Here is a 16,728-nt window from a genome sequence, read left to right as displayed (position 1 = left end):
ACATAAATATTCAAATGTTTAATAAATATTAAATCTATTTTGGATAAAATATGTACACAAATTAATATATTCGTATTATCCTGTTTAAAATAAATTAAATAATACTTATGTTTCTCCTTTTCTGCTATTAAAATGAATTATTCTTTGTTAAATTCTATAGCAATTTTACATTATATGTACTACACTAATTCAGACTTCTTTTCATTAAGTCAATAATTTAAAAAGAAACTTTTAAAAAATCAAATAATTGAGTAATTACAAATGCACTGTCAATGTTATTGTTTCACAAGCTAATTATATTAGTGCATTTCATGCTTAGGAAAGGTTATATACATTGTTTGAATCATTGCATGTTATGTATGCACATGAAATAAAAATTCAATGTGTAAGAGTGACACTTTCTATTTGGAAATAAACACCAATGTAAACAAATTTCTTAATTTTGTATTTTTATTGAATTGTACATTATTGTTTTATATCTATTTCTTTAATTGCTCGAATGATTATAAGCAATAAGATAACCAAATATTTTAGAAATATCGATTTAACATTAGTTAAAAATTTAATCAAATAATATGGTGACAAATTTATCTATCATCATATAATAATTGTCATATAATCATTTTTATTAAACACGTTTAATTATATCTTTAACTATCTTATTTTGATGAGACTGTACTGAGTTGATTAGGATAAAAATGGAAATTTCCGCTTGCGTCATTGAAATTATAATGCATGAATGACTATTTTAATATTCAGATATTCTGAGCTTGAATTGCAAACGCATTTATATTACTTGTTACGTTTTCATGCTACATCTGCTGTATCAATAATCTGCGATTATATAATAGAATTTGCACGGGTTCCCGCCAAACGATTCTTTAACAGATTCGGTGCAAGAAAACGTATGTATTTCATGTTTTGAAAAATATTGTCTATAAATTTTTAATACTTAGTGCTTATTTAAAAATTCAACTTTTTAACAAATCATTAATTTTATAGTTATTAAAATTTGGAAAATCATTAACTGTTGCAATGAAAGACGGAAGCAGATTGTTGTCTATTCTTCTGAAAGCTTCAGAAAAAGCAGCAAATATTGCAAGAGCTTGCAGGCATAATGACGCTCTATTTAAATTACTTGTACAAGAAAAATCAGAGGAAGAAAAGAATCCACGCTTCTTCCAAGATTTCAAAACCTTAGCAGATGTTCTTATTCAAGAAACGATCAAACATGACATAGGATTAGAGGTAAATTGCTAGTATATATTTAGTTCATTGTTTTGTTCATAAACACCCACATATAAACGATGACAGAAAACATATGTATAATTGGTTCAGAACAACTATATCAATATATTATATTAGATATATCTTCCCAAAAAGAAGAATATAAAACAAAGGTTATTTATAGAAAATTAGTTTCCAGAACTGGCTAAGGTAGTGCAAGGAGAGGAAACTAATACATTCAGCAATGCCATGGGTGAATCTATAGTGGTTGAAGTATGTCCGACTGTTGAAGAAACCACTAAACTATTAGCCAAAGTGATGGGTAGTGATATTGCAACTGCTGAATTATTAGCCACTGAAGTTCATAAGGATGTCCAATTCTTAGATATTCCAATGGTAGTAGAACTACCTTTTGATTTTGATATTGATATTTATGATCTTGGTATATGGATAGATCCAATTGGTAAGAAACATAACAGTATAATTTAAATGCTCTAAAATAAAGATTTACTATATATGTAACAGATATAAAATAATATTAATACTGCTATTTTTATTAAAACGATGTCTGGGAAATTTATATGGTAAATATCTTCATTTTCATATAATTTATTCTTTATTGTTTTAAGTACTAGTATTATCCAAAGTAGCTTCAAATTTTGCATATTTTTCTGTATCTACTATATATTTCTCTTTTTATTCTATTTTTTGTTATGTATATTTTCATTCTACTTTATTATAATACATACTAATGGTATTCTGTCATGTTGTATGAGTATGTTAAATCCTCTATTTTTTTTATTTTTTTTTTTAGTTTAATAAAGCATGCCCGAGGGGCAATTCATGGAACTTTTGTAGATTCAACTGCTGATTATATAAATGGGAGTGAAAAGATAGATGAAGTCACTGGCGTACATATGAGTGGTTTACGATGTGTCACTGTCTTGATTGGAGTATTCTTGAAAAGCACAGGCATACCAATTGTGGGAGTAATTAATCAGCCTTTTTATACAAATGTGGATTTACGGTAAATGGATCAAAATTTAATTTATACTTGTACAATATCAATAGTCAATGAGTTTTACACTTCATTTCATAGATGGAAAGGCAATTGCTACTGGGGATTTATGAAAAAAGATGTTGGGACATGTTCTATAGTGAAAGAAACTACCAACAAAAAAATAATTGTCCTGAGTAGAGTTGAGGATGAAAATGTGAAATCTAAACTCTTAGGCGCTGGTTTCACTTTAGTGGAAGCAGCTGGGGCTGGTTATAAAATATTAAGCGTTGCCCTTGGACAAGTCGATGCTTATATTTTATCTAAAGGATCTACATACAAGTGGGATACTTGTGGCCCACAAGCTCTTCTACGTTCTTTAGATGGTGGTATTATTGAATTCCAAAGTTTTATAAGTAATCCTGATTCTGACTATATGGATGTAAAATATTTACCGATGTCTACCAATTTGTCAAATAGCAATGGTTTGATAGCGTACCGAAACATTGAAACTTTGCAAACATTAAAGTCGATTTTATGCAAATAATGGTATTATGTTATGTACTTATTTTATTTATTGAGTGCTAATGGTACGTATTACATATATATATTTGAAAGTACTTTAGAAAGGATTTAATTCATGCTGCATTTATTAAATGCAATTTTATTTATTTAATATTAATTTTATTTTTTTAACTTTTTAATTATTCGGTAACAAATGTTTATTGTATTCGATATATATTTTATTATTAATTTAATTTAATTTAATTTTTAATAGTACTTCTACAAATCAATCATGCCTCTATGGTGTGTATGTAGGCTAACTCTAATAGAAGTTCTGTTTTTGATTTTATGCAAATATATATTTTAGTTTAAATTTAATAAATACAATTTTAAGCAAAAATTTTAGAAATTGGAATTTGCATCGAGTATATGGAATATTTTTAAATCTATCTGATTTTTTTGCATACTAAGTATTTATCGTTTTTAAATATGACTAATGTTGTTATTTAAAATCATAAATGTTAAATTATATAAAATGTTAAAGAATGTTATATAATATCACAACTAAACAATAAAAATGGTTTATGTTTCACTTACGATTTTTTATCCTGCATTCTATTACGTTGTTATATTCCAGCTTTCACATATTTCTTCAAATATAACACTAAGCACTAACGATTAAATATATGTATAACGCACTTAAAAAATTAATTCATAGTACATATTTTATACAACGTATACAATATGACAATATTCATATACTCATTCGCGTTTATCGGAAATTTCAATATTTTAAACGTTTAAACGCATTTTACTTGCTTCGATAGTTTCAGTATATATTTATCCGTAACTAACTTCACACAAATCGGTCAAAATTCGTTATGAATTTTTATAATAGGCACTGTTACGTAATTATTAATAAAAAAATTACGATCTATAGCTTGAATTTTTTAATTTCACGAGTTATTAAAGAAATACGTATTTTTTTCAATTACATTGTGTCTAATGAATCAAAATTTTTTTCAAATTTGCAATTCACACTCGAAGAAGATTTGAAAATTTTCACGCCCTCTGCAATTTGCTACGGCGGATGCAGGAATTATATGTATCTTGTGTTTAGATGCATGACGGTCGTATACACAGGTCTGGAAACTCCTGTGGGGACTGTAAGATTTTTAAATTGGCCGCTGTCATAACGTCTCAATGTATTTGTTAGGATTTTGCATTTAACACCATCCTACGCTGAAAACTACTTTTTATGGGTAACTCTTACTTTTCATAATTTTTCACAATTTATTTCGAAGTAAATAGATATACGAAGATTCCCGTTTTTCATTACAATTACGATTATAATATATTCGTTTTAATTATAATTATGCTGTATTGTTGCGATATCAACGTACCACGTTGCGCTTTAAATTAAAACTTCTTTCTGTTAAAAAAAAGCATCGTTCCAAGTCGACTTCTTTTGTTCTTTCGCGGGATTCTTAGGCAAGCCGTCGCAGCCACGCTGCAGTTTACTAACCGAGCGTATATGCATGGATTTACCGACATAATCCAATAATATCGTAGGTTGCAGACACAAGATCGCGCTGCGTAATAAGTCTGGAAATTCTCATGGTACTCCGTATGAAAGCCCAGCGACTGTGGCCGTAATCTGCAACATTGCAGAATGCACAACTGCAGTGGAATAGCCTACAATTATAGAAAATCAAGGTAATCTTATCAGTTATCCACAAATGCTTCAAAATAGCTTCAGTCTTCATGGTAGAATGCGCGGCGGTCGAATTAGCCGTAGGATTTATCAACACAGCCTTCACCAAATTATATCTGATTTATGCAGATTCGCAGAACATTTTACAGAGTCTAAAAATCTACTCCCTTAAAGCTGCGATAAATCAACACAATTTAAACATGAAAAATATATGTCTCGTCATACACGAGGATTGAAGATAACGAAATATAGAAGGCAGCGGTTGAAAGTACAAATAAGCAATTTCTTCCTGTCTCTCGATCAGATTGTTGGTAAGCCTCCAAACGAATGGTAATATGGGTCGACAGAGGAAGAGCAGGCCAAGGAGAACTTGACATTCAGCCTGTTCAGACTTGATCTGATTCAGGATACAGCTTGCAAGTCTTGCAACTGCGAGCACAACTATCAAGATCTGTATTATGGCAATATTTCTAACACTCAAATTACTACACTCCACCAGCAAGCTGCTAAAGAGTTCAAGAATTAAAGAACTGAAGATCATTGACAACTTAATAAACAAGCCATCTCTTAAGAAACAACATAAAGGAACAGAGGTACAAATGAAAGAATGATTAGAAGTTAAGAGACTGAAATTATATACATAACTTTTGTTTTTTTTTTCTCAAATATCTCTTTTCTTTATTTTTATATAGTTTATATATATATGTATATATCCTTTTTCTTATACTACCGGTTGTATATAAGCATATATAAAAATGTACATATAATCATACCTAGAATAAGAACTAATGTTTAAGCAATGTAACAATGTGCAATACTTAAATAAAAATAGCGCATAGATAGTATACAGATTTAAAAGGTTTAAAAAAAATTCTAAGGAAGTAGAAAAGGAAAAACGAAGAAGATGTTTCACATATTTGTAATATGTTAGAAATCTCTTTTTGTTTAACAGTTTTTGTTTACAATATGGTACAACTCTGAATCTAAATTAGTGAACCTTCATCAATGTTATATTGCTATTTACACGAATAGATAGACAAAATATGTTAAATTGTATTTTAGTTTTCGAGTTCTACTTAATATTTTATTCAATTTTTAATATATCATTATCTCATCAATCGAACAAACCTAATTTTGTTGCAAAAGGGACGAAATATTGTAACTAAATAAAACATAAATATATATATGTATAGAACTCTCATCTACCTATATTATTTTTCTTTTACATACTTTGTATAAAAAAGCTTAGAATTATAGGTGGCAACCATCGTGACTTCTTAAGAATTGGGGAGAAAGTATTCGCCAGGTATTGGCCTGAGCAGTTTAATTGGGAAAGCACCCGTCCGGCAAGTGTTCGATCGAATTCGGGTCTAGCAACATGATTGGCCGAATATTTTTTGGTCTACGAATATTAAGTACGAAAAGGACAAAACCTATGATAGTATCTTAATTGAAAATATTCTTCTCTTAAATCCACCCAAACCCACGTTACGCTCATTTTATGATTTCTCGCAAATCGTTATTATATTTATAGTCACAAATTTCTTTGTAGAACTTATTCAATTTTTTCGTTGAAGTTCTTCCAATATTTCTTATATTCTTATACATTATTCTTATACATATTACGTACTTCTTTCCTTATAAACATTTGCATCATTTAAGTATTCTTGTATTGTACTTTCTATTTCCATATTTATTTATTTAACACGGAATCACATGTAATTTGATTAAAAAGTCCTTTTACAGTTGTTCTTCTGTGTGGGATTCAAGATAAACGAGTTGTCGTTGTAGTGGTTGATTCACTGGTCGAAACGAGTCATTCCGGATGCTAGCGCTTCGTACGGGTGCAGTATGGTTTCCGTTTGTTTTGCGGCGGACACTGATGTAGGTTGTGCATGTGTTCATACGTCGCAAAACGGAATGGCCCGAATCATTGATACCTGCAATTCAAAAAACCATATTTTTAGTATAGTTAAATACATTGGTCTCCCTACATTAGTGGTAAAAATCGTAGAATTCGAAGTTTCGTATTTCTTAAATAAACTCGAAACCAGCAAAATGATAACTTAAACTCTCCCTAATTTTACATCGAATTCATTATATTTCACATCGAAAGGAATCTCTGGTGTCAACATTAAAAAATTGTCAACTTGATATGGAATGAACCGTGAATATTAGAAGCCTAATATTGATTACTTACACATTACATACTAAAGAATATTTTATTCCTAACGTTTTATATTAATTAAGACAGCTAAGGAATTATTTAAAATTTTCATCGAATCTTTAAAGCGTAAACTAACTAAATGCACTTATTAAAAATGTATCTTACTTAGATAAAGTCGTTAGTTGAATGTTACACTTCCATAAAATTTATACTATTCGAAATATTCTATCCGACCTTTTGTAAAGTTTGATATTACGATATGCACCTGTTAAGGGAATGCCCATCGTACTAGCATTATAGTTATCACGTTGTCTCTCTCTACGAAGCATTCGATGTGCACCAGGCAAACGTCCGATCGCAGTTACGAAACCAGTTCGAAATCTCGCGTTCATCCAGCAATAAATTACTGGATTGTAACAGGAGTGTGACATGGCTAGCCAATGGAGAACCATCCATACGAACGGAAGTCCAGCCCAACTTTCCAGAGTCTCGTTATTATCCATTAGTAGCTAAAAATTTGATAATACCGTTTTACTTAAATATATTTTCTTAATAGAATTTAATTATTTCGCTTAAGTATGAATCTATAGTGTATATCACGTTACTACAGTAGAAACTCCGTTTATATGAACCTGTCGGGGGATAAGTTGGTTCATATAACCAAGTCGTTCATATAACAGGAATCCACATATTTCTCTCTGCTACCTATGATTTGTCGTTCAATTAAGAGGGGTTCACGTTCATATAAGAGGAATCCACGGAACATTTTCTCTTAAGTATGTAATAATGTTACAAATTTGTAACCACTGCGGAGCGTGAGAGTATGTCACGTAACGCGTGCCTCTACTATTTACATCTTACTGCTAGACGTTCATATAAGTGGATCGACGCTCGGTAGTAGTTTAAATAATAATAAGAGCTGAGCTAAAAAGTTCAGTTAATCGTGTACTACTTCATATAAATGGAATTCATATAAACGCAGTTCCAGTATATACTGCTGTAGAAAAAAATTTACCGGTTCAGTTATTAAGGTTTATTGGATCTTTATCACTTACGTTTAATATATTGAGTGGAAGCCAACAAATAGTGAACACTATTACGACCGTTACCATCATTTTAATCATCTAAAACAAATGTAAAATATACAATTATGATTATTTTCTTATAACAGAAAATAGAAAAGTTTCTGCTCAAACGAAGAGTATGAAACGAAATAGTACTTGAGTAATATAAAATTTATTATTTTTTTCGATAGACGTTCATTTAAGAAAAATATTTTTTATAAAGATCTATGATAAACATATCGTTTAAAAATTTCATTAAACGATAGGAACTTAGGGAACGATTAAAATAGAAGGTTTACAGAGATAGAAGTGTTAACGCACTTGTTACACAGTAGTCTTTTCTGTGAATTTTATGATATTTTTTGTGTTAATAGGCAGTGGATATTTAGTTAAATTATGGGAGAAACACGTAGCTAGCCAGAATTTAATCAGGACACACTCGTAAATCACACACGACAATTATTTTTTCTTAGGTTAGAAGTATCGTTAATTTTCATGGTCTGTCCAGTGCTGGTTTATTTTATTTATGTGCTGTAGCCAGTAAATACAAATGGCGTTATACATTATTATAAACAACATTGTTTTCTCTATCATGATCGCAACTGTGAATTACGATTCAATTTATTTTGATTTCTTTTACAACCATGTTATTTTGGAAATTGAAAATGGACCTTCATTTTCCAGCCTTATAGATGATTAAGAAACTTAATGAAATAAGAAATAATAAAAGAGAAAGGAAAAGACAAGAACTGAAGAGAATTTTATATCAGTAAAATATTTATAGATTTACCATTTGACAGGAAATCAAATTATTTTATAGAAAGTTTTATTATTCTAGTACATCTATATTGCAAATCGCAAAGTTATGAAAAATGTTTTTTTTCGTATGTATAGTCGTAAAATCTGAGAACTTTATGTTGTTCTTTTTTTTAGTATCATCGAGTATATGTATGTATCATATAAAACTCAATGTCAGCTGATATATATATAGTTTCTATTTTCCAGCGAATTCCAATAATGTGATTCTTTCCTACGTTACAGACGTTCAAAATCGCTGTCACTATTTTTCCACCTAGAAACGGAATTATGAAACGAGATATTATGTTCTTTTCTCTTGTTCATTTCTATAGATAAAATTCTTAAGAAGCAGGCATTTTCTTCATCTCGCTGATAAGTATGTATCTTGCACTCTTACTCAATTTTGGTCGTTGTGTTTTTATAATAAATATTTATGAATTTGGCAGGTGTATATTATGGTTTCTGGATTTTCGAAAGATCCGTTCTATATTTTTACTTTTGCCTCTTTTTTTTTCGTTTTTTTTTCATTTTCATATCTACATATACCACCATAAGTATGTCCATAGGTATTTCTTTTTTCGGTACATTTAGCTTTATAAATACGAAAATAAGCGTATAAGGTAAACTGACAAGAATAACGGGTTTTCACTTCCTGATTCAAATATAATATTTATTCAATATTTTTGTTCTGTTACGTAATAAGTTACTGTTTAGACACGAGTTAAATTACGTATATAACTAAGTATATAATCTTCCCATTATAAAAGCATCATCATTTTTCGAACATCCCTGGTTACTAAGTGGTAATATCGTTATTTGAATATTCGTTGTTGGCTACTGTATTTCGTATGAATAAAAACGTAAGTGTTAATCGTATTGTAAACATACTTCAAACTAATATCAATTCTATCACTGATAATTTTATATTGTCCCCAAACAAGAAGAAATCTTATAGATTGTATTTAGTACAAATTCTATAGAAAAATATGATTCATTGAAAAATGACCCAAAACAGGGTTGAAGAGCATAATAATTTGTCAAAGAATTTAGCAACAATACATACTGAAAATCTCAAATGTTTCAGTTGTCAAGCTGGGAATGTACTATTTTTCTGATTTTTCCTGCCCTTCATTTCCATCTTCGTTCTTTTTCTGTTTATCTCATTGACATTCCAATCTTCGCTGCCCGCTTTTCAGATAAGGTCTTTGCTTTTCTCGATAAATACGAGCGTTTCTGTTATCGCGTTTATTGCTGATATTTCGCGCAATCCTGCACGTCGCTTTTCGTATTCTAACGTGACGATCTACAAAAAAATCTGAGTAAAGGTTACTCTTGTAAGAAGATTAGTGACGTAAGTGTATTTAGATTTACCCAACTCGTTTGCTTTTACAGATTTATCATCACAGTCCTCTGTTAAGTTGTATTGAAAATCTTCCTGTTTCGCTTAATACAGGTAAAATTGTATTTTATTTCATCTAATTTAATATTGCAAGTCAGCGAATCGTATTTTCGATTCTATGTATTTGTTTTATTGAAACTTCTTGAAATGAAATGAATTTTATTGATCTTGAGGACTTTCTCAAGCAAGATAACTGAAACGTATGAAATATTCGTGTTAAGCGTATGATACAAAGCATTATGTACTCCATTTGTGAAATATCACACTTTTTACTGCACATGTTGTTTCTACAACAGCGGTGATGATTTAAAAGTTATTTATAATTTGCAGTACTGTATTTTATTAAAGGTATCCAGGTTTCTACGATGGTCTGTAAAGATCTTGATAAAGTTAGAAAAAAGTGTGCTTCTACGGATGAATGGAATTCGATGGCGCAATGCTTAGATAGTTTTGATGCAAATTTCACAGGCAAATTTGACAATCGAAACAACGAGCATAATAACTAGTTGCATAAATGTTACCCTTGAAAGATATGGCATCGTTCCAAGACAAAGATTTATGTTTAGAATATTTCATTGCAAATGCCGCAGCGTTTAACAAACTGGACTGTGTTACGTGTAAGCTAATGAGGTTTCTTTCAATGCGCTTTGTTATTCGATTTCACGAAGGAAACTTAGATGAACAGTTTCTTTTTCCTTTTGAGGAAAAAATCTACTCAAGGAATAATTGTTCCATATCGATCTTCGTGCGCTTGTTTCCAAACGATACCTCGAGATCCGCTACGATTTCAATAAACCGAGTTTACCGGGACTCTAAAGAACATTGCTACCGTTCCCTCAGTGAAAAGCACGATTCATGAATTTTATAGGAAGAAGTATTACGACTCTCTATGTTTGAAACACACGAAATGTATTCTCGCTATATGTTAGTCGATGCTCAAGAGGCGGCTGCCATCGAAGAAAGACAATGAGAAAAAGGAAACAGAAACGGAAAATCTAAGCTGATTTAATTTTAACTCCAGAAAAGGAATTTACATTGCACGACAGAGAAAATACTGTAATTTAATTTATTTAAATAGTTCTAGAAAGATGTGACTAATTTTGCTCGAAATTTAAAAGCTTTTATTACGTAACAGTAGATATCCTACATTTTCATTTTACCACATAGTTGTCCAAACTTTTGAGCGTATTTCACATTCAATTTGATTTTTAAAGGAAAGGAAATTTTAGGTATTCGAAGAAAGATTCGAATAGTAATTTCTCCATCTTGACACTGTTACTGGTGAGATGTATAGGCTGTAACATAGCGCAGCAAAATTTCCATAAATTCATCCCCGTTCTTCGACTCTTAACGGTCGACCTGTAAATCGTGTGTCAACTAGGATATTTTCATTTTGCGTCGAATTTACGGGTTTTTCAAAGATGTTGTACTAAAACGACTCGCTTGTTTATTCTGCAATTTTTGATAGATAATAAAGATAGATTTCGTATTAGAAATTTTATAACGTTGTAACGCTACCATATAAGCTTTACGTCGCTTGATATGCTATTCATTTTATGCGATTCCGTGTCATAAATTTTCAACTTACATTATTTGATAGCTTGATATTTATAAGCAGACTGTGGATATTAGCGCAGTCATGCGATATTTAAAGATGAAGAAATTTTCAAAATACAAATTGTTTAATTTAAATGAAAAGTAATATGAAGTATCGAATGTAGAGTACAGGTAAGACAAATTTCTGTTTTGATTTTCTATTTTTAATCATATTCATAAAAATATAAGACTATAAATTTTCGTAGATTATTTATAAATTTAACAATAAATATACAATCTCTTTTCATGCGATTTTGTCAAATACTTACGACAGTATATAACTTATTTATTGTTTTCTGTTTTTTTTTGACATTTAAAATTTTAATTATTTGCTCAACCATAATTTTTGTTAATTATATGCGTAACTACAATTGTTGTTAATTATAGGTGTGATTGCAAGTATCGTTGGTTATTGTTAAGAGCAACATTTTTCAACTATCAATAGTGGAAACAAAACTAATGAATTTAGATAACGTGTAGGTATATAAAGAGGAAAATTGTTGAAATCGCCATAGTTTGTTTCTGAAGCGGAGGAATTATCGACGTTTCTGGTAAGCGAGGGGAACCATTCAAACTGTCAAACCATAATTCTGTGTGATAGACATATCTTCTTGATTTTATCATAGATACGAAAAAATATTAATAAAATCGATATATTTGATATCGAAAGAAGTTAGCATCATTTTAATATCATATAAATTCTGTTATAGCCTTAAGTTTTGTCTTAAGCCGCTTCCACTGCATTAAGGGTTTTCTTAATCCCTTAACCTACGATTTACGTTCGAGAATTTTGGGCTGAAAACGTAAACAAGCTATTATATATTATATTATATTATATATTATATTTGGCCCGATCATCGTACTACGGGCTATGCCCGAAGTTGTAGGTTAAGGGGTTAACACTCAAACTATCTAGTATATAGTATAAAACTATATAGTATATAAGAGCAAGATTAAAAAATTGTTAGATTTCATCTTTTCATGTTTTGTACAAGTGATCATATAGAATATAACTCATGATCGTACATGGTATGACCTACTAACAAAATAATTTCAATTTTTTCAAATTAATTTTCAACTTCATAAGCGGCCAAAAACATCCGGGGATTCGTTCTACACGATGAAGAAACTTTCTTCTTACATTTTCTTCGTTTTACTCAACATTTTGATAGCAGGCGAGTATTCTAAGGATTTTAATTTAAGTCAGAAATGGAGGGGCAATATTCAGAATAAGGAGAGAATTTTTCGTTGCATTATTAACTTTAAGAATATTATCTCCAATCGTTGAAAACATTTCTCATCTTATTATTAAGAGTACATACGTGAATATCTTCATATTTTCTTTTTTAAATGAGAACAGCTGTAGAATAAATTATAAATTCGTTATTCATAAAAGTAGCAATACACATTTGTGACTGTTTGTTGTTTTTTCACAGGTGCTGATGACAATGTTAGTACAATTTTCATACGTTTATTCAAAAGGTAATCATTTATGTGCATGCAAAATCAATTAATTCCGACTTGTGTATTTTATAATTACAATTTATTATTTAAATATAATACCGTTTCTTTATTTACCGTAATTTATCTGCTCAATTTCATGTATTTTTGCCCGCTTGTTTATTTTTCTTGACTTTCAATTCAAAAGATTTTTTTATTTCAGGGATGGCTCTTATCTTGATGCAAATATATTAAATAGAACTGAATTGGTAACAATGGGAAAGCATCTACGAAGAAATAGGAACACGGTATTCTTCATACATGGCTTTACAGAGAGTATAAATAGCAACGATGTGGTTATTGTAACGAATAGTATGTTAGGATTTGAAATTTCGCGATACCGTAAAAGATAAATTTCAATGGAAAATTAATTTCCCTTTGCAAATTATTGCAGCGTATTTACAGGCCACGAATGATAATGTCCTTGCAGTCGATTATCAACAAATTGCTGGACTCCCGTACGTAACTGGCGTGACAATGATCGAGGTAGTCGCAAAAGCTGTTGGCGGAGCTTTGAATATTTTAGCGAGTTCTGGTATGAATTCGAAAACGTTACATGTAATTGGACATTCACTGGGTGCTCAGATAGCAGGAGTTCTTCCAGAAAACATAAACTTTAGACTTACCAGGATAACAGGTGTCGTTTAGGAAGCTAAGGAGATTAAGTTTTGAGATTAATAGGACAGTGTAAGAAATTTGTATTTTGTTTACAGGCTTGGATCCCGCCGGTCCCTTATTCTACGTTTTAAATCATCGATTGACCTCTGAGGATGCTGACTTTGTAGATATTATCCACACTGACGCGGGCGTTTACGGAATAGCATTGAACAGTGGTCACGTGGATTTCTATCCGAACGGTGGTCACAGGCCACAACCAGGTTGCTCCTTAATCAACATACCTTTGTCGGCACCAGGTTTGGATTTTTTTATTCTGAAATATTTTATTTAAAAAATGACAATTTTGGTGACAAGTATAATACGCGAATACTCGCATACGCCCTGAGGCAAAGATACACGAAAGAGCGTGGTCTATAGTTTAATTATTAGATTCTACCCGTTGATCATCGATTGTTTACACATCAGAATTAAAAAGAGATCAGACTTACGAAGATAACAAGATTTCAGTTCGAAGTTGTTTGCAGATTAAAGGAAAAATACGTTTGGAAGGATCTATGTTCAACGAATTTAAATTCAAAGTGATACAAGTTAAGAAAAAACATTATGATCAGAAAACTATGTATTGTATTACGTGCTTTTTAATACTGTACATTCGAAACATCAAACGATTAATATTCGATATTAATTTTTATATAAAATTTCTGGTTCATTCTTTCATAAAAGTAGGTTATACAACAATAGCCAAACATGCGATATAATAGTTTCGTTAATATCTTTCGAGTAATTAACGATCGTTATCGGAATTTCTGTCTCAGCAAATGTTCAGGTATTCGCAGGTATTTTCGAGAAACCCACGAAGATTATACACAATATCTACATTAAGAATGCTCTCGGACGTTTATTTACCGAGAGAAAGTAGAAAATGATATTTTATATACAGATAAAAGGAAAGGTTTCTTCTTCTTTCCGTAACCAACATTCAACTCTTCCCATTCATTGCATTACAGATTTCTGCAGTCACCAGAGGTCCTACATATTCTATTCAGAATCAGTTAAAAATCATAAGGCTTTCATTGGTAAATGTCAAGAGGACTGTAGCAGCGATCTCGTGCCAATGGGTTTTATTACGCCAAATAATACGTTAGTATCATTTTCTGTAATTTATTTTTAATTCGTTACTTGATTGTTTTTTCTACTATTTTTAATCTATTACGCTAGTGATGAAGGTTAATCGAACATTTCACTCCTAAATCTTCAAACTTCCAGACCTTTAAATTTTCTTTTATTTTGGTGTAAACATTCAACCAAACATTCAAATTTCTATGCTTTTTAAAGCCTCATATTTTCAAAATATCAGATTGTTAACTTTTAACGTGCAAATTTTCAAATTATCATTTCATCACGAAGAAGAGAAGCAAATCTCTTTGGCTGTTCCTTCTTACATTTGTATTAATTTTTCTATTCTCTAATTAATTATTCTTCTTCTTTTAGGAGGGGTGTATATTCTTTGACAACAAATGCGGAGAGTCCTTTCGGTCTAGGTATGAAAGGAGTGTAGTTAAAAGGTTTCCATATATGAGGCGATTTAATTTAAATAAAAGTCATACGTTTTATTCGTGCGTTATGCAACCAATAAACAGTTAATTAATCTGGAAAATATATTTGGAAATATGTAAATATATAATATATATGATATCCATTTGAAAATAAATTTTTCATTATAATATTTGTCTCGTATTAACTCCTACCTAACATGAACATTATCGTATGCATGTGTTCGTGAATTTTACTCGATGCGCTACGCTTGTCACCCTCCGAATTAATATTGGTTGGCTGATTGTAGGCTGATTATAGGCTGATTATAGGCTGATTATAGGCTGATTATAGGCTGATTATAGCCTCATAGCCCCGAAACGATGATGGTCTATCCACAGAAAAACGTACAAAACGTGCGAAACTACGAAATGAAAACTAGAAACTACGTCGCGAAGCTTCGAAATATTCGTGGCTCGGCCGTTCGAGAAAAGAAGCAGAAACCCGAAAAGCTCGCTTCTCGAGGTGGTTCTTGAATAAAATATAAGCGTTGGTGATCAACGAATTTGATCTTCTCGGTATGAAATAAAGCGATTCTGATCTCTCTCCGGAACAATCAGAGATGCGTGTTGTTCGAAAGGGATTCTATATTCTTTGTGAAACATTCAGAGATATGTTTTGTTCGAAAGACAGAGCGATTCTGTCTTTTTGGACTCGATCGAGAGTTCGGGCAAAGTCTAGGCGGAAGATGGAAAATGTGCATGCTGATTAGTTGGTTACCGAATGCAAAAGAATTAAAAGTAACCTTCTACTAGAATTAATCATGTTCAAGGCTTAATTAATCATGTTCGGCTATTGATAAGACGATAGGCATGAAAAATGAGAAGCATTGTTACCATTGCTGAAAAAAATTCGTCTAAATGGTAATATTTCCTTAAAAGTAGCCTCTTATCTTCGAAAATTTGCGTCATAGAATTATTTAAAAAACTTGTTATATTTTTTCCTTCGGGCGGAATATGTTATGAACATAAAGAGAAAAGTTCTTTTCGAAAAATAGTTTTTGAAAATTTGTTAAATAGGCTAACTATCAGCTTGCAAGTTTTGTCGTTACGCAGTTACTTGTAATTTATACTAAGTTCAACGATTAATTCTCTGATATGAAAGAATCGATATGAAGTTCGTGTCTTCGGTACATTGATAACAATACACACTTTGCAAAGGAAATCATTTGTCACTTTAGACATACACCGTATTTTTATTATGTTTAGTCATTCTTTCATGGTCGTACGATACATGTTCGTATTAGAAATAGTTTAGAATCCCAATGATAAGTGTGCAACATCGTTCGGCGCATATTCTGCTTTTAACTCTTTGCACTCGAGACGCGACTCTCAGTCACCACGGCGTTCCGTGCTGCAACTTCAGTGGCGAGCAAGAGGCAACAGTCCCTGTTTATGTTAGATTTCGACATCTTCAATTGATGAGAGTGCAATATTGGTTCGTAAATTAATTCCTTAGTTCTTTGTGTTCTTTGTTAGGAAGTGTAAAGTGTTTGACTTTAAAATGGAGATAAAATATTTAATCTCATATCCCTTCGAAACTATGGTTCTG

The 16,728-nt window shown here is 31.0% G+C and overlaps 3 protein-coding genes across 3 annotated transcripts in view; 2 read left to right on the top strand and 1 right to left on the bottom strand.

Annotated features, from left to right (window-relative positions):
• The first annotated feature begins 272 nt into the window (after nt 1-272).
• On the top strand, nt 273-3,320 carry LOC126864113 (inositol polyphosphate 1-phosphatase). Its single transcript, XM_050615091.1, has 6 exons — nt 273-423; nt 852-905; nt 1,003-1,248; nt 1,420-1,690; nt 2,086-2,254; nt 2,327-3,320. Exons 1-6 carry the CDS (start codon nt 382-384, stop codon nt 2,769-2,771), a joined length of 1,227 nt encoding a protein of 408 aa, XP_050471048.1. The 5' UTR covers nt 273-381; the 3' UTR covers nt 2,772-3,320.
• A 2,786-nt stretch (nt 3,321-6,106) lies between these two features.
• LOC126864112 (RYamide receptor-like) overlaps nt 6,107-16,728 on the bottom strand; it is a 46,561-nt gene continuing 35,939 nt past the window's right edge. Inside the window, exons 5-7 of the mRNA XM_050615090.1 lie at nt 7,665-7,733; nt 6,875-7,118; nt 6,107-6,382 (exon numbers count right to left, since the gene is read on the bottom strand). Coding sequence (XP_050471047.1) covers nt 6,183-6,382; nt 6,875-7,118; nt 7,665-7,733 — 513 coding nt within the window. The 3' untranslated portion in view covers nt 6,107-6,182. The remainder of the gene's footprint in view (nt 6,383-6,874; nt 7,119-7,664; nt 7,734-16,728) is intronic.
• Nucleotides 11,870-15,310, top strand: LOC126864116 (pancreatic triacylglycerol lipase-like). The gene is made up of 8 exons (XM_050615093.1): nt 11,870-12,017; nt 12,554-12,641; nt 12,903-12,948; nt 13,130-13,278; nt 13,361-13,603; nt 13,680-13,880; nt 14,592-14,724; nt 15,076-15,310. Exons 2-8 carry the CDS (start codon nt 12,587-12,589, stop codon nt 15,140-15,142), a joined length of 894 nt encoding a protein of 297 aa, XP_050471050.1. The 5' UTR covers nt 11,870-12,017; nt 12,554-12,586; the 3' UTR covers nt 15,143-15,310.

Source organism: Bombus huntii, chromosome 3 (genome assembly GCF_024542735.1).
Source record: "Bombus huntii isolate Logan2020A chromosome 3, iyBomHunt1.1, whole genome shotgun sequence".
In the NCBI taxonomy this organism is placed as follows: Eukaryota; Metazoa; Arthropoda; class Insecta; order Hymenoptera; family Apidae; genus Bombus; species Bombus huntii.
The sequence above is the reverse complement of the archived record's forward strand: the minus strand, read 5'-3'. Positions and strand labels throughout refer to the sequence as shown.

What these genes read in the sequence shown, in the direction of transcription:
- LOC126864113 (XM_050615091.1), top strand. Translation starts at nt 382, where the DNA reads ATGTGTAAGAGTGACACTTTCTATTTGGAAATAAACACCAAT. An exon ending in ATTTGGAAATAAACACCAAT is followed by an intron (nt 424 to 851) that starts GTAAACAAATTT and finishes ATTATATAATAG; the next exon opens with AATTTGCACGGGTTCCCGCC. An exon ending in TATATGGATAGATCCAATTG is followed by an intron (nt 1,691 to 2,085) that starts GTAAGAAACATA and finishes GAACTTTTGTAG; the next exon opens with ATTCAACTGCTGATTATATA.
- LOC126864116 (XM_050615093.1), top strand. Translation starts at nt 12,587, where the DNA reads ATGAAGAAACTTTCTTCTTACATTTTCTTCGTTTTACTCAACATTTTG. An exon ending in ACTCAACATTTTGATAGCAG is followed by an intron (nt 12,642 to 12,902) that starts GCGAGTATTCTA and finishes GTTTTTTCACAG; the next exon opens with GTGCTGATGACAATGTTAGT. An exon ending in TTTATTACGCCAAATAATAC is followed by an intron (nt 14,725 to 15,075) that starts GTTAGTATCATT and finishes TTCTTCTTTTAG; the next exon opens with GAGGGGTGTATATTCTTTGA.